At 36.5% G+C, this 24,227-nt stretch overlaps 1 protein-coding gene and 1 long non-coding RNA gene across 5 annotated transcripts in view; both read right to left on the bottom strand.

Moving 5' to 3' along the window:
• LOC122666270 (probable proteasome inhibitor) overlaps positions 1 to 24,227 on the bottom strand; it is a 31,333-nt gene that overhangs the window by 5,537 nt on the left and 1,569 nt on the right. The window contains exons 4-10 of one of the 4 annotated variants that reach the window (XM_043862455.1): positions 17,533 to 17,625; positions 13,052 to 13,129; positions 12,907 to 12,938; positions 12,760 to 12,823; positions 12,418 to 12,495; positions 11,770 to 11,881; positions 8,880 to 8,889 (exon numbers count right to left, since the gene is read on the bottom strand). In XM_043862455.1, coding sequence (XP_043718390.1) covers positions 11,809 to 11,881; positions 12,418 to 12,495; positions 12,760 to 12,823; positions 12,907 to 12,938; positions 13,052 to 13,129; positions 17,533 to 17,625 — 418 coding nt within the window. In that variant the 3' untranslated portion in view covers positions 8,880 to 8,889; positions 11,770 to 11,808. Of the gene's footprint in view, positions 1 to 8,879; positions 8,890 to 11,681; positions 11,882 to 12,417; positions 12,496 to 12,759; positions 12,824 to 12,906; positions 12,939 to 13,051; positions 13,130 to 17,532; positions 17,626 to 24,227 lie in introns of those variants that run through there. The other 3 variants (XM_043862471.1, XM_043862446.1, XM_043862463.1) reach the window with 3 other exon arrangements.
• LOC122666315 lies at positions 15,157 to 16,685 on the bottom strand. Its single transcript, XR_006333527.1, has 2 exons — positions 15,676 to 16,685; positions 15,157 to 15,547 (listed from the first exon to the last, which is right to left on the bottom strand). It is a non-coding gene; the product is annotated as an uncharacterized LOC122666315 (long non-coding RNA).

Below are 24,227 nucleotides of genomic sequence, written 5' to 3'. Positions count from 1 at the left end.
TTTCAATAGCTCTTTTAAGTAATTATAATTAGACAATGGAAGTTGTCTGTTTTGCCAAAATGCAAACAATAAAGGAGTGGTGAAGATTGATGGTCAAAAGATATCTCAAAGTTGCTCATAGAATCAGAACAGATTGAGTGAAGTGGGGAAGAAGAGCTCCTAGAATTTTGAATGGTGTTTACACAAAAACAGTTAAAGACTGATGAAGAATGGCAAGTTTGCCACAATACCAATAATGTTTAATGGAGTTAAATGGTAACTAAGCATAAAGAATATATATAACTACATTAAGTCTAAGTGAACATGAGGTCAATATTGATCAATGGCAATTATAGAATTAAAAATGATTTTATGTAACAGAAATTAGTCTTCAAATAACAGTGGAAAAGACAGTTCCTCCTACCTAGTAGATTAAGTTGTATATTTAATTTTAACCTTTTAAACAGTGTTACTTTATTTTAGAATCTAAAAGCTTCATGAAAATTTTCTGTTATTGGTAGAAAAGATTTAAGAAAAAGAAAAGAGACTTTGATTCCACCAGACATTGTTGAACGAATGATACCAGCTGATGTCCAACCATTGACGCACTTGCATTTAGAATATCAAATGTAAATTCCTCTCTATCTTTACTGGTTCAACATATATACAACCTCACCTCAATTTACGGAATCAAGATTCTCATCTATTTTTAAGATATCATATGCTTCAACAACATGAAATTCGAATCATAAAAGGTTTCTATGGACTTTGGTCAAGATGAATTGTACAAATTCTTCTTAATCCAATTGTCATCAATTTAATAATAAGGGAAAAAAAATACCATCCGATTGTGCAGCACAATGTGTACTGCTTAGACACAGTCACACACAAAATGACCAATGCATTCCTTTTGAAAAGTGAAAAGGATTGAGACGCACAGATCATTTCGCGCATGATTATATCTGATGGCAGGTACACACCGCACTACATGACAGGCTAATAATAATATAGGAAGATAATGATGAGTTCTCAAAATTAAAAACTGATCATGGTACTCACCTCTTTGTGCTGTTTTACACAGGAAACTTTGAAAATTTGAACAGCAAATTTAGCTTTTTTAGAACACTTTTTTTTTGTTGGGGGGGGGAGGGGGTTTCTTCTAAATGAATATTCGTATGAAAGCTAGTTTAGTTTATTTTATATTCCAAAAAGGCAAAGCTAAGTCAATATTCTAAAGATTTCGCTATTTTAATTTGTTTACTTTTATATATATATATTAATGAGTTCCCTAAATGGTTTTCCACTCTATTTATTGGTTCAAACGTACAACACCCGCCACCCATTTCTCTGATTGAATATTCTATTTCTAAGATCATAGCTTAATTGGCAGTGTGAAAGTTCGAATCTAGAAGAATTTCATGAACTCGATCAATGTGAATTGCACAAATTCTTGCTTATCCGTTTACCATCGAATAATTTTTTTATTTTTTATTTTTAATTTAAGACTGCAGTCCATATATTAAAAAAAAGGGAGACTGTTCTCTGTATCACAGTGCAGCCTGTGCAGAGAGTAGGATACTCATTACGCCTACTCCCATGTTCCTGGGCGCAGGCTGCGCTGCAACACAAAGAACAGTACCCCTAAAACAAATACATTCTTGGATTGTAAATAGGTAAAAAAAAGAAAAAGAAAAAAGGGGAGGGGGGAAGGTTGGTTGAGGATGAGTTCTCAAATGAGCAATTGATAATGGGGCCCACCTAATTAGTGGTGTTCAATCGGTCTGGTTTGACCGAACCCCTTTGCATATATTTGTCTATATCGAAACTGATTGATAAGCTAATCGGTGATTCTAATCAATCGAAACTGATTATTATTAATCCGGTCGATTTTAATCTCTTATCCCTTTAATATTTTGAATTTAGTAGCAGTTGAGGTAGGATACAACCTTTTTTTCTTTTCGACGAAAATATCTTACTAAATTTGGTATGTGGAAGATTATCAAGCACAACAAAAAAAAGAAAGAAAAAGAAACAATCACATAAGAGAGATAAGAGAGTTACGTAGTTTAGTAATATCGCCCACATTTAGGGAATGATTTGATCTTCCATAAAAACAAGAGATGAAATAATAGTTATCCTTTCTCTCTTCCCTTTTCTCACTTGGTGAGTCACTATATCCTTAGTTTTTCACCACCTTCTTTTTCTCTCTTCTCTACTTTCTATTAGTCTATATATTTATTTACCAATAAAAAAAATAACCTATATATTTTATCTCGTCGTTTTCTTTCTCTTTAGAGAAAACTCATTAACTCTCTCTCTTTTATCTTGTTGGACAAGAATGCAAGATTTCACTTTTTCTCTCCTTAGAGAAAATCCACTACACATTTTTTTTAAAGTGTCTTTTAAAAGACTTTACTTTGCTTAATGTCTTCAATCACCAATTACTTCCACTTTCTTAGAAAACCCAACCTTGTTGAAGACTCTTCACATTCCATTCACATGGGTAACTCAAACTACATCATTGAATCAACCCATCAACCAACCTAGATAAAAGCCACCAAACCCAACACGAGCTATGTCAATTATAATCGTATGATCAAGTACATAAATAAATAACAAAAACTATTTTTCAATTTATGTTCATTTGGTTTGTTTTAATCGGTCTAATCCAGCCATCAAAACTGGATCATATTAAATATTTTACTAAAACCAAAAACAAAACCAAACCAAGGAATTCGGTTGACACTCCTAGAGTTTTTATTACATCTACCATTTTTTTTTTTTGAGGGGAGGGGGGGGGGGGTTTGGTACGTTAGCACTGTTTCTCTTTATCTCTCTCCTTCTAACATGAAATGACCTTGCCACGCTCCTATATAAAACCATTCAGCAGCTCACTAATGCGCTCCTCTATACGTTAGAACCCTCCATTTTTTTAATCACTTTATTTTCAATGTCAACTTAATAATTTTTTTAACCAAAAAGAAACTAATTTCATCCTTATCCCAAGTAAATGGAATCGGTTACATAAATTATTATCCTTCAATCAGCTCTATTTGAGGTCATCATATTTGATATAAAACTTAATCAGCTCCCATGGTTTATTGCAAATGTAAAACCTCCTCCATCTATTGGTTCAACAACAACCCCAACCTAATTAATAAGATTCCATTTCTAAGATCAGGGTTTGGCAGTATCAAAGGTTTAATCCAAAGAAGTTTCATGAACTTGTTTAATATGAATTGCACAAATTCTCTCTTATCTGATTCAAGAAAGAAACCATGTCCTCCAAGATCATGGCTTACCAGTATCACAGTTGAATCCCAAGAAGTTTCATGAACTTGGCCAATATTTAATTGAACAAATTCTATTCTTATCCAATTATCACCCAAAAAAATATTTCTTCTCTTATTCCATTTAAGCTACAGTTTTTCGATTCAAAAATAAAAAAATCAAAGGAAAAAATATGAGCCCTCAAATTGAAAAAGCAGATTTCACTTTTTTCTATTGTTTCACATCAGAAATCTCATCAATTTTTGGTCAACTAATTTCCTGATGAATATTCTTTTGAAGCTAATTTTTTCACTTTATTTTGTATTCTAATTATGTCGACATCAAACCTAATTCGATACTTCTATACTATTTTTAAGAGCAAAGTCAAAATAACAGGGAAAAGAAAAAGAACCAAAAAAAAAAGTCAAAAGATTTGAGAAAGTTTCAGCCCAAAAGCCCATTGAAAAAGATTATCTAAACGGGATGTAAAGGGAATATCTGAAGGGCCCAGGGGGCATGGGAACTCTTACTTTTGTCCAATGCCTAATCGGGCCCAAGCTACATTGGCTTCACGAAGATAGATAGATAGATAGTCTCGAAATTATCCTAAATTTGCGGAATTCCAATTCCAATACTTTTTCTGATTGAGTGGATCCAACGAATACTTCTTTCAGACCTTGAGGGTGTGGTTACATCATGGATTTAGGAATCGGGTATCGAATTGGTCATATTGGTCAAATCAATATAATATGATACAATACGATATGATACTTGATTGATATCGTATAGGTGGTACAAAAATATGGAGGGCAAAATAGTAAAACCAATGGCATTAGAATCTTAAGGAGCAAAATCTTCAGATACAGACTGATACATATCAGTATTGGTATCGGTTTTATCCGTAAACAATACTAATATCAATACCGTGAACTTAATTCCCGGGCTAGATTTACGTATGGGCCATGAGACCGTGAAAGCCAAAAAGTCAATTGGGAACTAACTGATCCACCATAACTGGCTTCTAGCTCAACATTCAATCCATTAGTCGGGTTTTCACACTTCTTGTCAAATGGGTAGACCTTGGGTTTACTGCCCAGATCCAAGTCTGATCGTAAATTTTGTTTCAGTTGGTTCTTAAGGTTCCGTTTGTTTCAACATAAAATAGTTGGTAAAAATTTTTTTACCATAAAATTAAAATTCACTGTTAGTTTTGTTACTTGGAATTTTTTTTACAAAAATCTATGCATTTACCTGAAAATACCTCCATAAATTTTACATTTGAAACAACCATAAAATAGCATGTAAAATGTTACCAACTATCGGGCTTGGGCTCGATAAAATCAAAGGGAAAAAAATAAACGATACCTAAAACCATGGGTTCTACCCAATGAGCTTATTACTCTTTGATCCTCATTATGTAGAGAATAAGTGATAAATTAAATAAACATTGAAAAATCTTACAATAATATTTTACATCATATTTTACTTATTGGAAACAAACACTGAAAAGTTTTTCAACATGTAAAATTTTACGCTGAAACAAATAGAGCCTAAATGAAATTTTTTATATTTTAATTGTTTTAGTAAAAAAATTTAATGAAAATTTTCAATCAATATAAATATATTCAACAAACTATATATGGGAGCAGATTTTATGGAAAGGATAATCGATAAGGTATCCATGTATAGCCCACCTAGTCGTGCGGCGTGCCATGTTGTGAGTTAGATTTTGCCGAAAATATTATGGATAGGTAGAATCAATGGTCCCTTACTTACATACCAAATGTTATCCCTAAATGGAGTCCGGCTAGGTGGAAAAATAGAACACTAAAGAATCAAAGATTATAGAGCATGCAATTACTTGTCAAAATGAATGATATACCCTTCCATAGGGCACATCTAGATGGTCACCCATGCATACAATATGGACAAGCCCATCCCTAAAACTTTTTCCCAATATATAAGGCCATAAGGGTGGCAAAAGTAAGAGAAGGAAAAATAGAAGAGGATAAAAATAGGTATGGCAACAGGTCCATAAGGGGTTCTAATAGAGATGTGGATCGAAGAGCTTAGGAATCTAGGGATTATCTTGGCTAACAAAGTTGTTTAGTAAGATTATGAGTACAAGAAAAATTGTAGCTGAATGGAGGAAAAGCATTGTGGTTCTAACTTATATGATATTCAAACCTATAATAACTATAGAGACATAAAACTTATAAGTCATACTATCAAATTATGGAAGAGATTAATTAATAGTTGCCTGAGTCAGGGATATGACTTTAGGAGTAGTGGTGAGGAATGACATGCATAGCTTAGGCCTTGTAACAAGTATAGTTTTGAATAGAGGTGATTGGAGGAAAAAAAATCCATGTAATCAACCCAATTCAGTTGAGATAAGATTGAGTTGAGTTGAGATTTAAATTCGCAAAGCAAAAATGTGTCGGCACAAATGTGTTGTCAAGCTTCAAAACCCACATATTTAATTTTGGCCACACGACTGATGAGATGACAACTTCCAATTGTATGGATAGGTAAGATCTCTCATGTATTAGTCGCACGTCAAATTTGCATTCAAATTCCATCATATGGCTAACTTGCATACAATTAGTCTCATACATTTTGGATGATCCATAATTTTTGTTCATATCTTTGACTTTTTTTTTCCATTTGTATAGAACTTAGATTGAAATTTTATAAATAAATAAGAAATAATGGTTTTAATTATGCGCACACCCAATTTGATCGAGGGCCCAGTTGGATTGCCCAAGTCAAGTATTAAGGAAGATATATTGTCAAAGGGAGGACCGTGATGCAACAGTAAAATTGATCCATTGTGACCTAATAATGGTCTTAGTTAGAGTTGAGAAACATCCTCTCCGCGCATGAGTGGAGGGGGAGGGGGGCGAAAGCATTAATCTAATTGGAATACAAACCATCATCGCAAGGCAAGCTGGCAACAATTTAAAAACTGGTTGAAATAAGCTTCTGGATTGTGTATTCTATCCTCAGCAATTTTATCTTCTCCCATGCAAGAAAAAAATTAGAAAACACCAATCTCAGCAAGTGCAGTTTTTGAAGTCCCAACTCCATTCAAACGGAGGGCCCTCATGGTATTCAATCTTTAAATTGTTAAAACTATAATCTAAGTTTAAGGGAGTAGTACAGGGTATACAGATCAATGTGGTCTCCATGGAAGGCATTTGAGCTTAGAGCAAGAGGATTCCCAAGTACTCCTGCATTCACCTCCCTCACCATCACAGCATTTGCATTCGAGTCCTAGTGTTGCAAACCACTTTGAGTTCCCTACAGTTTAAATAACCACAAGGAATGATCAGTTTAATTAGTACTTAATTAGTTAGGCACTACTACTACAGAGATAGAAAGAAAGAGCGAGAGAGAGGTATAATGTTTGAAAACCATACTTGGCTGCTCTGGAACGGGACGTAGTGACCTTGCTTCTGCACTTATAAGAGTAGAGGCAGTGATGGAGATTATTAGAAGCAAGGACAAGACGATACAAGGCTTAGCCAAACCCATTAATTCTTCTTTGCTGGTGCGGAAAGAACCAAAGCTGTATAAAGAGAAAAATGGAGAGGGAAACGTGCAGAGAGAGAGAGAGAGAGAGCTCCAAAGTTCCAAGTAACCCAAGAATGAGATATTGGTACCTTAAATCACATTTCATTTATAGTATTCAAATATTCTGCTTTACTTAATTTGATTCTAGAATTTCCATCAAATCAAAGACCAAAGAGGGGTAGAAATTGGAAGATGGAAAGCGAGACTCTTTTTTGTGTCTTTGAAATTTGAATTGATTGGAAGGAAATCATTCATCCGATGTGTGTGGGCTTCCAGAAGAAACAGAGGACTTGCTTGCAACGCGGTTTTATTCACGTTGCTTATATCGTTTGTTTTTCCTCTGTTTTAAACAGAGAAGCTTCCTCTCTCTCTCTCTCCAAAGTCCAAAGATTGAGAAGAAAGAAACAAGAAAGATGCCCAGAACACAAGTAATTTTGAGGAAATCTTCTTTTGTTTCCAATTTTGTTTCTTCCACACTTCTCAGGACTTGACCATACATTATAGAATGATACATCCACCGCTCGAGTGTAACAGCTACTACAGGTTTGATTGATTAGAAACTTCGAAAAGAATATATTATTTTATGAAAAAAAATTTCATACCCAGTTGTATAAATCGGATATGTGAGAGGGTGAGAGTTTCAAGACATTAATTAATAAGTGGGAATTTATGAGTTTTTCAACTCTTTGTGAGAATTTATGAGTATCCTCTCACATACACGCAATAACCCGTGTAGAAAACTTTCTTTTTTATTATATTTATACAACGTCTCAACCGTTTTGACCCGTTTCCATCCTAAATTTACTCCAGGGCAGGGTTTTAATTTTAAAATCACGAATCGGTGATGGACCAGTTGATCCTCTATTCAAATCGGATCGGAACCGATCCGAATAACCTTAGAATCAGATTGCAACGATAGAAATCAAGCAAATCTTGGCGTAAAATTTTTTATTCAGGATGCTAGAAATTGGAATCGATCTCCGCCTATTCCGATACGAATCCGCCAATTTCTGATGCACCGAATTCGGAAACCGTGCTCCAAGGGCTTTCTCTCTTTCCTCTCCCCGCCGGCGGCTGCCATCGGATAACAGCTTTGAGTAGTTTAAAAGAGGGGTCAAGTGGCCACCGTTTCCCTTGCATTTTAACGCGCATACTAGTATTAATCTGTGAATTAACCTCCAGGCCCAGGGGCGGCTACTTTCTTGGTGGCTTTTCCTGACAAATACTCAAACACCCATTTGTCACTCATTTCAAATTGACGCGTCAGAAAAGGGAAACTTAAAAACAAGGGTTTGCTTGTTTTTTACAAATACCCCTTTGAAAATGCCCATTTATCCAAATGCCCCCTTATAATTTTTCTAATTGTAAACTCTCCTCTACTTTCAAAACATTGTAGCATTTTGGTCTAATCTGTTAGAATGGAACGTTAAGTACAAACGGCTGGATTTTTTTGCTGCCCTTGGTAAGGTAGAATGACCAAACTACCCCTCAGTTATCTTTCATTTCCTTTCCCACTTTGACCCTTTTTCTTGCTCCACCATCAATTGGCGTCTGCAAGATCATTTGCAACTCTCAACAATCTTCAGCAATTAGGGCACTTGATTCCAGATCATCTCTTTCCTACGCTCAAACCCAGAGAAACTCTTGGGGTTTAAGAATTCAGACTCATCGTCGTCCTAGATTCTCAGATCTGTAAGCAGCACAACCAGATCCTTCTGCTGCAAGAAAGAGGATCAAAGCTTAGCCAAAGATCTATTTCATCAATCCCAATCATTTCAACAAATCACATTATCTTCAAGCTATTTAAGTTAATGGACCAAAGCTTGGCCAAAGTTTATCAAAATATAAGTTTCCAATAGCAAAACCAAACAGGAAGAAAAATCAGGGTTTCTGCTTCTAAATCACAAGAACCTAGATTTAAAATCAACTGAGAAACTTCAAGGTAAAGGTGACTCCAGCCACTACATTACATATATATTCAATCGGATTTCTTCTGGGTTTTAGCATCTAATTGTAGCATAGAATCTCCCGAAGATGGAAGAAAAGACTACAACGAAAAGGAAAGAATATATATGAAAATAAATCATGTCACAAAGGGAAAACGAAGATTGAACCCATCAGAATACGAATTTGACAGAAAACAGAGACGGAATCAGAAATAATGGCATGAGATCGAAGAGAACCTGGGAATCTTTGGAAGGAACGATAAGAAGAGAGGTGAAGAGTTTGAAATCTGGAGCAGAATCACTGCGCGTTATGTATAAATAAAACCTGACTCATGGGATTCAAATTTGTAATGACATCTGGTAGGGTTTCTTCTGCAAGTAGAAGATAATAAACATGAGGATAAAGAAGTGGAGTCTTTTCACTCAGTTGGGACTTGCTTCTCTCGCTGTTCAACAGCAAAATCAGATTTTGATAACAGAATTCTATGGGACACAAGGTGCGATTGCTAGGCATGAAACCAGATCTGAAATCTCTGGTTAATGGAAAAGAAAAACCAGATTCAATTATATAGAGTATGCACATGAACAAAAAAATTCTGAATCTTGATTACTGACCTAGTTTGCTTAATAGATAACGAAGAAGAAGAACAGAAGAAGATAAAGAAGGATAAGAGGATATGACCTTGGAATCACCAACTGCCCATACAGGATGGAAATTGATTATTTAATCTCTTGCTTTCCAGATGGGTTCAAACCCTAAACGATTTGGGAAAAAAATCCAGTTTCAAACCCTAAACATTTGGGGAAGATGAGTGCAATTTGATCATTTTATTCTTAAAATTTGATGGATTTTTATTAGAAGGACATTTTGGTTATTAAATTTTTTAAAACTAACCTTTAATGTCTCAGACTAATGGATTGGATCAAAGTGCTATACTGTTTTAAAATAAAAAAAATTTACAATTAGAAAAGTTATAAGGAGGCATTTAGATAAATGAGCATTTTCAAGAGGGCATTTGTGAAAAACCCAAAAAGCAAAGCAACACGTAGCACCTGAACTATTATTTAATCAGGTTCAGGGAAGTGTTTCTTGTGGGAGCGAGAGTGCATGAAAGCATTATAGCATTTTCACTTTTTATGTTGGTTCAATGATTTAGTTTAAGTTATCCATTTGAAAGAGAGTTGAAGAGGCTTCAAGTGGGAAAGTTCAGTCTTCAACGAGTTTGGGACCTATCTTAGCAAAAACTAGTTTTCAACGCGGTCCCCTTTTTTATCGTTTTAAAAATGTTTTGTCATATATTTTTCAAATATACGGAAAAAAAGGGCAAACGACAAATATTCCTGTTTTAAACATGTTTCCTTCTCTTTTTTTTTTGGCTTTTTTTTAAGACTTTGGAAATAAGTGATCATATCTCTCTCTCTGCCGAATTCTAATCTGCCTAATTCTTTCATCAACGTAAAGATGACTCGAAGGATTACATTTTTTCATGATATCACCTTCAACTCAAGGTCAATGCACAAATACCAAAATTAGAGACATGTATTTCAAATAAAATTCATCAATTTATATGAGAATAATGCCGGTTTTTTTTTTGTTCCACATTTTTGAAATATAAACATTTAAAACTCGTACCGTCCATTTTTCATTCTTTTACCGTTCTCTGTTTTTAAGATCATTTTATTTGACAATCCGTTTGCATTTTTTATTATTTAAAACTCGTATCATAAAACTCTATTTTTTTTGTCGTTTCCATGTTTTCTAATTGTTGTTGGGACTTCAAGTAAGTGGAAGTGGTTTAATAATTGAAGATATTAAACAAGATGGAGTCTTCCAAGAGTCACTTTGGAAGAAGTCTGTAGTGGTTTTCTCTAAAGAGAGAAAAAATCAAATCTTGCTCATTAAGGTCAAGGAGAGAGTTAGTGGGTTTTCTCTAAAAATAAAGTGTCAAAGGATAGATAAAGGGTATACAAGAGTGTGTTTTTCATAATAGTGGAAAAACAAGAAGAAGAAAAAAAATGAAAAGAAATGGTGTAGAAACACCAAAGTAGAAAGAGAAAGAGGAGGCGAGTGACTAAGTGAGAAAAGGGAAGAGATAAAGTATATAAAAGGGACTTGGGTTTGGGTATGACATTGCAAGGAATATGATGAAAAGGGGAAAATTCTTAAGGGGATGGTGGTCATTTCCCACGGATTTGTGTCTGGACACATGGGTCACCCGCCGCACGTGACCAGGTAGCATTTCTATCCCAAATTTTAAATAACTTGTACAATCATCATGACAAATGTTTGTCCCCTTCGTTCTATTTGCAACCAGACAGAATTGTCAAGATGTAAATTTCTTCATAAATGTCATCTGAATCCATTAGAAGGGTGGGAATGCATTGTAGTGAAGGATAGAACAGCAAAGAACCACTTGGTCGATAAATTGGTGGCTTACTGGTTGGAGTGCATATTTCAAGGTGGTTAAGTGATCAACTCTCTTGGTTTACATATTGTGCCAAAAAAAAAAACCCCACCCCTCTCTCCAGGTGCCTTGGTCACCTAGGCAGACAAATGCCTTGGTGTCACCTTGATTTTTTACCCTCTCTACACCGCCTGGGTCACGTAATCGCCGTGACAACTATGGAATGAAGACGAAACCTTAATTTTAAATAAAAAAATTTCTAGAGTTTACTTTATGTTGGCCATTTCAGATTTTTGGACCTAAAGGAAATGAAAACTTAGGTTGAGACAACACTGTATAAATGTATTGTAGCAATTTTTCACTTTAACAAAATTTAAAATTGCATCACACAAAAAAGAAAGGTAAGACCAGGCATTGACAATCTTAAAATTGCAAATACATCCTAATCTGAGACTCGTCCACTTCATCCAAGGGACCACCTAATACGATCTCTGTAACAAGATCAACAATACTTCTTCTAACAACTGTCTCCCTCGATACAAACCAACAAAATTGAAGTTATAAAGGGAGAAAATGGAATTACAGTAAAAACTTTCTACTGCGGAAGGTTAATGTCGGAAGCATTCATAGTCCTAAATAAAATCAGAACCACTCCCAAAATGCTCCAAGTCTGGATGTGTATTGCCTCCAGGCCTCCGTGGGTTTCTGCAAAGAATTTGTAGCAAATGGGGGAAAAAGTGTCACGCTTCCAGCCATCACACACAGCTGTTCAGAATATTGGTGATGGAATAAAAAAAAGAATGAAAATTTCACAAGTTCGCAAGGATTAAGCCCGATGCCAATTAACTGCATTACATGTGTACAGGTCATTCATCATCCACTATTCCAGGACAGCACTGAAGTATTGGCCAATCTAGATGGTTCAGAAACCTTGATGATGATTTCAAATTAGCAACAGATAACCGGATGGCACATTCTGGCCAATCTGTTAGCCTACAATCACCTTTTCTTACCACAAATGAATGGGTTTTGCCTAGAAAGTTAAGTTGAAAAGACACATCTCGGATGTCACAACTTAAAATGCAATGAAAGAAACAACTTTGGTTTTTTTTTTTGGGGGGGGGGGTGGTGGGGGGGGGGAACCAAAAATGGCAGATGTAGTCAAAATGTACAGTTTCATTAGATCATGAAACAATTATGAGCGGAAGGAATTTCATTATATGAAGTGGTTAAAGCGATACCTTACGAAACGGTTTGGCTCAAAACCAGGAACACCAGGAGGACCGTAAGGATCAAAACGAGCACCTGGTGGAACACCCCTGTTTCAACAAACATTTCCAACATAAGAATCCAAGAGTTAAAAACTCAGAATCCGGTACGGGAACAATCACCATATTCAAATTTGAATTATCCCAGAATCAATCGGACTGACTGTCAATGAAGAGCCGGGGTTAATCGGAATCGGCACTAGTTGATTCCGAGTTGAATCGGCTGACTCCGATGCAATTTTAAATTCTGTAAGAATCCTTTAATGCATAAACATATATGGAAAACAAATAGATAAAAAAAATAAAAATACTTACGGAGCTCCCCCAGGAAATCCTGGCTGTCCATCCACGCCACCAAACCAGCGAGGATCATTTGGACCTGTTACCAATAAAATAACATGTAAGCATGACAGGAAGCAAATATATGCTTCCTAACCAAATAGAATAAACTGGCTCACAAACCTATAAGCATGCCTCCACCAATGCCAGTGCCCCTAAAGATGTATGAAATAGATATTAGATTTTGAACTGAAGAACCAAAGTGACATAGTAAAATGGATCAAATAGTCTCAAAAAAAGAACATGGAACACTATTCAGAAGAAGAACCTGGGGGGATACATTCCAGCACCACCTCCTGGAACAAGATCAGTCTCACCAAATGGAGGAACTTGAGGAAACACAGGACTGGAAGCACAACAGCAGCAGAGATGTGAGCTGCTTACTAGATAAACTGCAGAAAATATTTCACCAATTCCACTAAAATGATTTACTTGGGTTTCTTTAGGGTGAGATTCTTAACAATTTTGTTTGTTAATGCAATTGACTGCATCCAACCAAAAAGCCTGAGCTTCAGGGTGAAGCCCTTTCTAGAGTCATAAGCCCACCCTACTCATTCCTGGCCATGGAGCTGCAATCACGGCATCAACTCTCCCCCCCCCCCCCCCCCCAATCAATCTTTTTGGGCCATGGGACCCCACATGGCTGGTGCACAGACAACCCACTCTGATACACTCCACTCACAGCATCACTAATTCATTCATTATTTTCTATATCTTAAATATAACTAATGATATATGTAATAAAACTGAGACCGGTTGTATCATCATTTTCTTTTGGTAAGTATAATAAATTCACTTTCTTTGCATGCCAAATTTTAAAAACTGGCACGGAATTGTGCATAACAAGATTTTGAATTCACTTTGTTAGAAGAGTAGGAGTTCTTCTATGTAAAATTTAGAGTAAAATCTGTTCAGGTACAGGACACTGTCATGTCTTGTTGACAATCACATGAAGTCTTCCTACTCATTTAATTACATAAAACTGTCAGTAAACCTTATTCTGTTTTCACCTTACAACCAACCCCACCTCCCAACGTGGCAGAGAGTTTTTTTTTTTTTTTTTTTTGGGGGGGGGGGGGGGGGCGGGTGTGGTGGTAAAGGCAGCTTGTTAAAGTTAATATCTTCTAAATCCAGAAGTGGAAGAATGCATTAGAACTGGACAGCATTTATATAATCCAGAACCACACATTCAGGTTAACCATACAGTACAATTTCATAGAACCTATACATTTGCAGACTGTACAATAGCTAGTAAACTACTATTTATGACTTCAGAATAAAATGAGCAGCCCAACAAGGAAAGTTGAACCATATTCTATTGTTGAAGATTATCGAGTACCTAGCAGGGGGGAGCCAATCTCGATCAGAATATTGCATCTGATCGAGATTCCCTCCTCATATATGTTTCGTTCACTTGTTCTAAGAGTGAGGAGTTGTCCTAGTTCGAGTAGGACTGTTTAGTCCTAGTTTATTTATGTTTTTACTTTGATTCCTATTGTAATTAGGAGTAGGTAGTTTAGTTTCTGGTTTATTCATATCATAACTAGGATTCCTAACTACAGCCCCCACTTATTGAAGTTTCAAGTATATAAATAAAGGATGGGTGAGAGACTGTCAAGTTCGATCGCTCTCTTGACAGTTCCCCTCTCTACTCCACTTCTTCTCCTCTTTCCATTCTCGGTTCTGGTTTCTTCATTATTTCTATTGTTACATCTATAATATAGGAGAATTTGTACGAAATAATGCAGCTTCTAGGTAACTAAAAGAGAATCTGGCTAACACTGCCATTCATGAAAATATACATAATTACCCCCCAAAACCTACACCACCAAAAATAAAGGAATTTGAGTAGAGGGTCAATGACCACTTGCTTTCAGCACTCAGCAGCAGCAGGCCCTCAGCATTTCCTCTACTCTGCTAAAAAACAGTTTGTGGTCTAGCCAATGGTTCAAGAGCCACCCCACGACTATCCATGTTTCTATCGAGTGTTTTATACTTCAATAACCAAGAAATAAATTACTGTTTAATAATCAATCTTTTGCTCTGAACATAAGCTATTTGGGAAGATATGGGCCCTTGAAACCAAAATTATGTATATGGGGAGCTCCTACAATTACACTCCATGATCATACATTTCATTCAACATGTCAAAGGTAGCCCAGGCCTATATCCAGCCCATCATAGCTGAGGCCTATAAATCAAACTTAGGAACACTAGACAAAAAAAAGAAAAAGAAATATGAACATCAATCTATCACGAAACCAGGTGCCATCTCCTAATTTCTCATATAATTTATTGGCCAACATCCTGTGGATCTCTCTCTCTGGTTGGGGAGGGGGTTGCCACAAAACCCCCGTGGATTTTTCTACCTCCCTCTTTATTTTGGTCAGGGAGGGGGGTTGCCTCAATACCCTGTGGGTTGCAACTTACAACAAAATTGACACAGGTACAAATGATCCTGCACCAATTCACAACAGGAAAAGGTTTATTAACGTTATTATTAGATTGTATAAAGATTATATTAGATTAAATTAGGCATTCCATCAAACTTTTCCTATGATATCTATCATTTAACGGGATTATTAATTCCCAAGAAACTTTTCCAATTATAGCTATCATTTAATGGGATCATTAATTCGAATTATTACATTACCATTGTTAGCTCCGACAGTCTGATTTGCAGGCTAAAAACAGCTGTTTTAGATGACAAATCAGCTTAAGAGATGATATAAGTAGTCATGACTACATCGCCTCCTTCATGTACCTGGCTGGGATTTACCATTGTTAGCTCCGCCAGTATCTGATTTGCAGGCTAAAAACAGCTGTTTTAGATGATAAATCAGCTTAAGAGATGATATAAGTAGTCATGACTACATCGCCTCCTTCATGCACCTGGCTGGGATTTTCTTTCGAGGAGATGCAAGTTCATGTTCTTGAGCAAAGTGTTTTACAGATGCCCTAAACCATTCTTATTGCCAAACTTAGTTTGCATAAGGTGTGCACAGAATCAATACCTGCTCGAAGAAGCAACAGAAACACCTCAGTTTCATCAAAATTGGATACCAACCTTCAGGTGAGTTTGAACTTGTAACAATTTCGCCTTCTTTATGATGGATTTGTTTTGATTTGATTTTTAGATTGGTGGGTTAAATCTGTTTTCATATCAAGGTAAGTGGGCTTTGATCAGAGAAGCACAATCCAAACAGTGCATTCCGGTAGCATTATTTCGTTTGGCAAGTCCTCCGGTCATCCTACAAACATGGCTACTCCTCCGACATTGACCAGCCAATCTACTATATCAAGGCAGAATCATCAACAACAGAAAAACAGAAAGCAGCCCAATTCTTTGAACCGTTCAAAAATTCCATCTTGTGATCAATCTCGAACTGCAGCGGTGGATGTTGTGTTCATGACTATTGTCATGGGTGCTACAGGATTTTTGGTATTCCCCTTTGGTAAGCTTTTCTGCAGTGGGATTTCAAGAATCAGTGGGGAAATTCTTTCTGTAGTAAAAAACAGTGTGCATCGATCTTCAATTGCCTATGCATGCATAGGGATTTTCTTAGTTTTTTGGGGCATTTCTAAATGCACTGGTAAGAAATGTCGAAATCCAAATTGCCACAGCCTCCGTAACTTAAAGGAGTTTGAAATGCAACTTGAGATTGAAGAGTCTGCACAGAATTCAAGTTCTTCTGTGAGCGAAGAAGGTCCTGTGCAGGACTTTCTTAACTTTCTGCTAGTAACCGATAAAGAATTCCAAAAACAGTTAAGGGAGATTGCACCTGAAAATGGGAGGGCAGTTCTCGTGTTTCGGGCCAGTTGTGGGTGTACAATTGGTAGAATTGAAGTTCCGGGGCCAAAGAAGCTAAAGAACAAAAAGAAGGGGGGGAATTACAGGTGATTGATAGGGATGAATTCAACAGGTATAAGCAAGCTTCAACTTGGAGAAAACATTTCATGTAAACTCAAACTCCCTGAACTAGACTTTATTTAAATAAGTGGATGGTGATAAACTTGTCTATAATGGAAATTTTAAGCATTAGCCTCTTTCTTTATATGTGCAGTGTTTTACAATGCATTTTTCCAAATTTTTTATTCCATTTGAACTTATCATTAGGCTCTTCATTGTTGTAGTTTGTCTTAGTTCGATTTACTACCGATTTTTAAAATTCTTTTTAGGGTGTGAAGTTTGCTTGAAGTCAGTAAATTTGATGTGCCCTATAGTATCTTCCTGAATCATGATTTAACTATAGTCTATTACCATGTTACTTGCTTATGTGAAGATATAATCTATTAAAATATAACCTGAACCAAATACACAACTGATACAAGTATAACTAATCCCATGGAATGTGAAAGACTGCTTTGGCTCTTCTTCCAAATTGAAGGTTAGGATGGAAGGGCTTACAATACTTAAATAAAGACCTTTTCTTTTTATACAGAAGAGAATAGATTTATACTTTTATATCCTTTGATTAACTACTGCGGCCAATAAACACATTATATCCTATGTATTTGGTAATGCTCAAGTTGATCTATCTAGGATTTGGAGCTCAACTGTGTGGTCTTTTGTACAGGTTCAAATAGACTCTTTGCTGCTTATGTTGGAGGTCTGTTTTGGTTATCGTAAGTGTATTACTTTCATCCAATAGATAAAGTAGAATGTTCATTATTCTGTAAGATAATCAGCTTGGCTCAAGTAACTAGTGTATGCCATTATGTAAGACTGAGAATTTCAATAAAGAATACCCAGCAGGATATGGTTGAGAGCCTCGAGGCCCAATGACTCCCACACCTTGATCAATTGGTTTATCTTCTGACCCGCCACTTGCTTTTGACCTGCTGAAAATATTAGAATTAGTCAAAAGCACATCAGAGGATTAGTTCCAACATAAAAATATCAAGTCAAGCCCTTAAGTATACCTTACTGAAGACAAAAAGATTACAGAACATAGAACACAAGAAATCCAAAACTTAACATCATAAATTCTGGTTATTCACATGAACTTCTGAAATTACAGCAGTATTAAATATTTCCATTACATAGAAAAGCACATAACAGCATAGTTGTCAAGGCGGCAAGACGACCTAAGGCGGTGGAGGGGTGCCTAAGCGCTTAGGCGGCTAGGCGCCCAGGTGTTATTTTTTTATTTCCCCTCTTTTCTAACATTATTTAGTATGCTACAATATATACCTTATATCATCAAAAATCAATATTAAGCCACATCAAGTCATAAAAAATCAATATTAAGCAACATTAAGTCACATTAAGTAATCAAAAATCAATATTAAGCCACATAAAGTCATCAAAAATCAACATAGAACTGGAAGACAACAAAACTGAAGAAGCAAGCTATTGGAAGTTTGAAACAATTAAAACATACATTTGGTTATACTGTTCTTCGAAAATATGATCTTATCAATAAGTAATTAAACTGCTCTTGATTTAGAAAAATGTTATTGTTCTCTAAGAAGTTTGACTGATCAAATGATTTTATTTTTACATTAGACTTTTTGTATTAGGTAGAACACAAAACCAGCTTTCCAACAAATCCAAGATTGCTTAAATCTCATTTTTATTGAAGGAGTTATGTTCCTGTCAAACCTTATTTGGTGTGCACGAATGCTGTCAAAATCACTCTAAATGAAAATATTTTTTAAATATCAAAACAAATGAATATTTTACCGCACTTTGGGTTTTTAGCAATGTTTTACCATATTAAGATTTATGGAATTTTTAGTTAGAAAGTTAAAATTTTCACCTATTGCCAAAAATCCAGTTTTTGTTCTTGAACTAGGTGGTTGACTTTTTATCCTTTTGGAATTTGAATTTTTAACTATTTTTATTGGATTCAAATAGAGGGTATTTGCTTATTTATGAATACTATCTTAAGTAGTTACCAAAACAAATATATATCTTAAGTAAATGAAATACAAATATAAAAACATTTACTTATTTAAACCAGTGCAAGGCGCCCTACACTATGGCGGTAGTCGCCTAGGCCCCTACAGAAGTGCCAAAACCTCGTCCGATACCAATTAAACCAGTGCAAGGCACCTTACACTATGGCGGCATTCGCCTAGGCCCCTAGAGATCCGCCTGGACGCCTAGGCGACGCCTTGACAACTATGCATAACAAAGAGAAAATGTCAATGGAAAACAACAGCCAAAGGAAAGATTAATACTTATTAGAAACTTTAATAGGACCAACACTGCCACACCTGATGTAAATTTATTTATTTTTTTTAAAAACACCATTATAAATGGCAGTCACATACTAGTGGGTATTTACTCTACTGGGTAGGGTCCAGAACCAAGGATGGCATCTTGGCCTGCCTGGATCAAGTTGGGCATGGATGAATTGTATGCTCCAGCTTGAGGGGGTGTTCGGGATGCTATAATGTACCGAGGGGTATATCTGGAATATGCCACGATAGGGGGGAATGTCCCTATCGTGGCTTGGTGTCTTTATTGTGTTGTTTTTCCTAATTATATTAGGACTTCTCTTCTTACATGGCTAAGTATAGAGAGTTGTTTTTCTTTTGGTATTAGGATTCCTACTTGTTCTCTAAGTTGTAATTCTTCTTCTTATTATAATACAATCGATAGGGGGGGGGACCTCTGGGTTCATTGAGCCTTTGTGCTATTCTCAGCAGTCTCACCTTCTTCTCTCATTCTCTTCTCTCTTTATCTCCCTGTGGTTGTTGGTATTCAGTGAATCGTATTGTTACAACAAATATGAAGAATATGATCCTTAGCCTCCAAGCAAAGGAGAAGAGCTGCCTGAGGATGAAGGGGAATCATGTGGAGTGCAGGTGATGCAGATTCATCATCGAAATGGGCTTGTTTAATTAAGAATAAGTCTAGGGTTGGGTTCTATACATGTTGGGCCTTTGGTCCATGGGGTTTTCAATGTAATAGGCCACTTTAATGGGCCTAAACTATGGGTATTAAAGCTGCATACAGGATTGCTTTTATTAGGACTTAGTTTCTTATACTTCGTTTATTTTTAAGTTGTTTTGGGTTAGTTCAATTGAACCGGTTCTATGTGCCGGTTCAATTGAAGTTGTTGAATTAATTCCTTAGTTATTAAATTAGTGGAGTCCTGTTTTGAGTCTGTTTCCTTTATTATTTTAGTTTCCTAATCAGTTTAGGTTACCTTATTAGTTAAGGATTGGGTTGGCCTTTCTTTTCTAGTGTTTGACTCTATTTTGGAGTCTTTTATCTAAGTTTGTAAGGGGGACAAGCATTGTACACTAATTTGATAAATAAAGTTGTTGTTCTGCTGCTCTTCTTCTCCATTGAAGAACCCCTTGAGTGCGATCAAGGTAGGTTGGTGTTTGATCCAATCAAACCACCTTGCGCTGTGAAGCCCAATTGTTATTTTCTGTTGTTTTTATTATTCCTTCATCATCTTCATCCATTAACAAGTAAGTATTCTTCTATTTTCCTGTAACTAAAACCTTTGTTTCTAGAAGATTACATGCTACATGTTTTTTGAGATTAAGCAAACCAGCAACATGATCTGATTGAAACTTTAACTGGATCTCAAGAACCCTAAGTTGAGAACTTAATTCAAGTTTCACTCAATTCTGACCAGCCTATCGGCTGCTGGAGTGAAATCTCTGTTTTGCCTTTTGCCTTATCAAACCATGTGTTCAGATCTGATTATATTTCTGATTTGCTGAAACTATTAAGCCATCGTTTATAGATTATATTCATGTCTGAAACCTGTACTTCATCTTCAACCTCTGAAACCATTGCCCCTTCTAAATACTGATCTCGATAGGAGTTTCAGAGACATCACACCATCTGAAATTCATATCTGTGAGTTCTCTTAAAGCTGGAAACTATTCTTTGTGAAAAGATCTTGTCTTGGTACTGTTTTGTTCTTTCAGTTACAGTACTACATTAGCATCTGTTAACTCAAGTTCCATTGGCTTAAACCAAAGAGGAGGATAACTACAAAGAATTCAAAGAGGAGTTCACAGTTGAGGAAGATGTCAAGGAAACTCCATAGGAGGTTGTGACCCCTACAGATGCTATTCTTGATGTGGAAGTCCTTAAGATCATGATTCCACCATTGAGGATGTTTTTCCTAATGTCCCTACATCACCAAAGTTTTGTTTTCGACCGGTCAAGGTTGCTACTCACATGCTGTTATCCCCCATCACTGCAAAACACATGGTCCAGTTTTTTTGAGCAGGGGAAGTCGATGCAATATCCACCTACTGGTAGAAAGAAGAGACAGAAAAGAACCTGCAGTTTTGGGGTGGGTCAATTGGGTTCATGATGTAGGTGCACTACCTTGGGCCGACCGAAACCCATTTGGGTATCCAGACGAAGATACACCAGGTCCAGTTTGAGTTTTAGTTCAGTAGGATATTTTACTTTATGGTCTATTTGGTAAGTGGGCCCATTAGGAGTTTGATTTATTTCATAATTTCTTTTTTATTGCTGAGTCGTGGTAGAGTTAGAGTTAGGATTATATTCCTAAAGTCCAAGATAGAGTCAAGTTCTATTTTATAGTTACATTAGGAGTCTTTTATTTTCATCTTTAAATACCAGTTTGTAACCGAGAAAGTCAGATTGAATATGGAATAGTTGAGTTATGGTTGAGTAGCGTGCGGGCTGTGTGCGAGTTTTCTTCTCCCCCCCCCCCCCCCAACCCCCCAACCCTCTTCTAATGCAATTTCTTCTCTCCCTCCCTGCAACTCTGATTCTTCCCAGCTTCCCCTCTTCTCCTAACTGACCCTCCACCAGTTAAGTTTTTTTTTGTCCAAACCTGGCATGTGGTCCAGATCTATTTCATTCAGAATGCTCCAAGTAGTGGGGTCAGTTTAGGAGTTTTATTTTCTTTATTTTATTATTGTTAAGTTGTTTAGACAAGTTGGACTAGGTCTCTATAAGTCCAGACCTGATATAAGCCACTTTCCTAGTCAATTCAGGAAGCTCAAAACCTAGCATGCACCAAGGAGGAGGTTTCCCAGTTTGTTTTTACTTTTGTCTTTCCTGTTTGGAGTTTTTTTTATTTAAATATATGTGAGGGCTAATGACCAACCCAAGAATTTAGTAATGAAAATTAAGTTTTGGATCAGTTTGTCGGTGGATTCAAGTGCAAATGTTGTGGATTTAGCAACGCTGCTGGTGGATTCCAGCCCACATTCCATGAGTATTTTTCCAAAATAAAGAAACGGATACTAAATAAATATATTATTGACTTAAACTTTCAAAAATAGAAATCCCACCACGGCCTGATAGACTTTCAGCAAATTGGCCACATTCTTTTCTAAAAAGGCTCTGATTGACAAGATTTTGGTCTCGTTGGAAGCTAACTGAGAAGCTTGCAAACATATCCTAAATCATGTCAATTGGACAAGTTTTGACCTACCAAAATTATCCCCACAAATAGGTGATGAAAACATTGTATTAAGCGTGCCCCTATGTTTGTGACATTCTTAAATTTTTTCTTGGCAGCTAAGACAATCTCTAATCATGACACTAACACCTAAAGAACAAACCCTTACCCCACCCCCAACCCCCCCCCCCCTCCTCCCAAAAAAAATTCTACTATAGGTTCCACAAAAATAAATGAGGTGGAACAGCCTCCCTGTTCTATACTTATTTAACCATCATAGGACAAATACTCAAGCAGGAACTTTGAACATGACCAGGAGAATTTGTTCTTCAGAAAGGCTATGACAGGGTAGTTGTGGATGGAGACTAAAAATGTGATAATTTGGATGTCTAACCGTATCACAAGTTCATTCATAGGCCTTGGAGTGATGCAAACCCGAGAGGGTAAGCAAGCCAAGATCGAATCTGGAAGAAAATGAAGATAAAAAGATAAGTTGTAGATGATGATAGATAGGTGGCAGCCGAGAGTCCCACTAGTTGCCCAGCCATAGGAGTCCCACCTAGGCCAATATGCAGGAGTTCCACCTGGGTTTGCCGAGCCCCACAGCGCTTGTATCTCACAAGGGGTTTCTCGAGAGAGGATTTTTTTCACAATGTTCTGGATGCTGTAACAGCAACCCACGAATTTCATTATGTAGGAGGGGGAGGGGGAGAAGAAGAGGTTGTTGTGGCCTCTTGGTTACATAAAAAAGTATTAAATGCACTCTTAGAACTCCAAACAAGAAAAGGAGTTCCAAGACATTGATCCTATCTCCCATACAAAGAAAACAAACCCCAATTCATTGAACCCCACCCCCAACACATAGGAAACATAAACCAAGAAAATTAACTAACTCTTGGAATTCTAAAAGACACACTAAGAATACCAAAAGTCTTCTCCAGCAGCTGTTCCAAAATAATGGATCCAAGTGGACCAAAAAAGAGAACCAAATGAAATAAACTCAGCAAGGCCAGGTCCTGGCCAGCCTAGGCCGAGACTTGGGAGTCTTGGGCTTGGGCTAGGGCTTGATCCCCTGCATCATGGAGGTTTGCTTTCACTTGGTACATTAGGCATCTGTCTGCTAGACTGGAAAGTATGGTTTTAAGCATCTTTCCGTATCCGCCGATACTAACCAATACATATCGTGTCTTTAAGGTACCGATACGATACCTAAAAAATTTGGCATTAGTACTGTAAAAGAATGCATCCTTTATATATAATCAATTGAATGCACTAGTCTCATCATACTTTATTCTACTAGTTATACATTATATATGTTACATACTACTTATTTATAGTGTTTTATACTTCAAAACTGTATTTGCATATATCCTAAGCATTTCCATATGTTTCTTGACCATTTCCATACACATCTTTAGCATATCTTGTGTCTCTCTGATACGACACAATACGTCTCTTAAAATCAGCCTTCTGATACGATATCCAATACCGATACTTCAAACCTTGCTGGAAAGTACATTCCAATGGAAGCCTAGGATTGCTAATGAGATGGATGATGATCTGAACAAAAAAGGAGCTGTACAGCTGAGGATATGTGACGCAGGCAAGCAATTGGCGCCCGGGGGGGGGGGGCGCGGGGGGGGGGGAAACCCTAGGGATTGATATGATATGGGAATTAGCATTCCTTAGTGAAACTAGCCTTTTCATTTTGGATGGTCTTCTTTGTTGTTGTTATTGCACACTACCTATGACAGTTCCTCCTTTGGAGACTTGTTCTATCCATTTTGTTTGATTATTAATAATGTGTCACTTATAATAAATTAAAAAAAAAAATCCCCGGAGACTTAAAAGAGGTCATAAACCTTGGACATGATGAATGAGGGGTTGTTGCATCATCATCATCATTATCACCACAATTCATCGTGCAAACTAACAAGCATTTTATCTGAAACATCCATTTATCTTAAACTATTCTTTTAGGATGCACCTAACTGAATCCAACCAAAAAAAAAATATTACTTTCCCATTAATCATAACATAACCACATAGGTTTTAATTTAAACAGAACTTTCATGAAGTCACCAC

The sequence above is a fragment of the Telopea speciosissima genome, chromosome 1, assembly GCF_018873765.1.
Source record: "Telopea speciosissima isolate NSW1024214 ecotype Mountain lineage chromosome 1, Tspe_v1, whole genome shotgun sequence".
NCBI lineage: Eukaryota > Viridiplantae > Streptophyta > Magnoliopsida > Proteales > Proteaceae > Telopea > Telopea speciosissima.
Note: the sequence above shows the minus strand (reverse complement) of the source record. Positions and strands in the feature narration are given on the sequence as shown.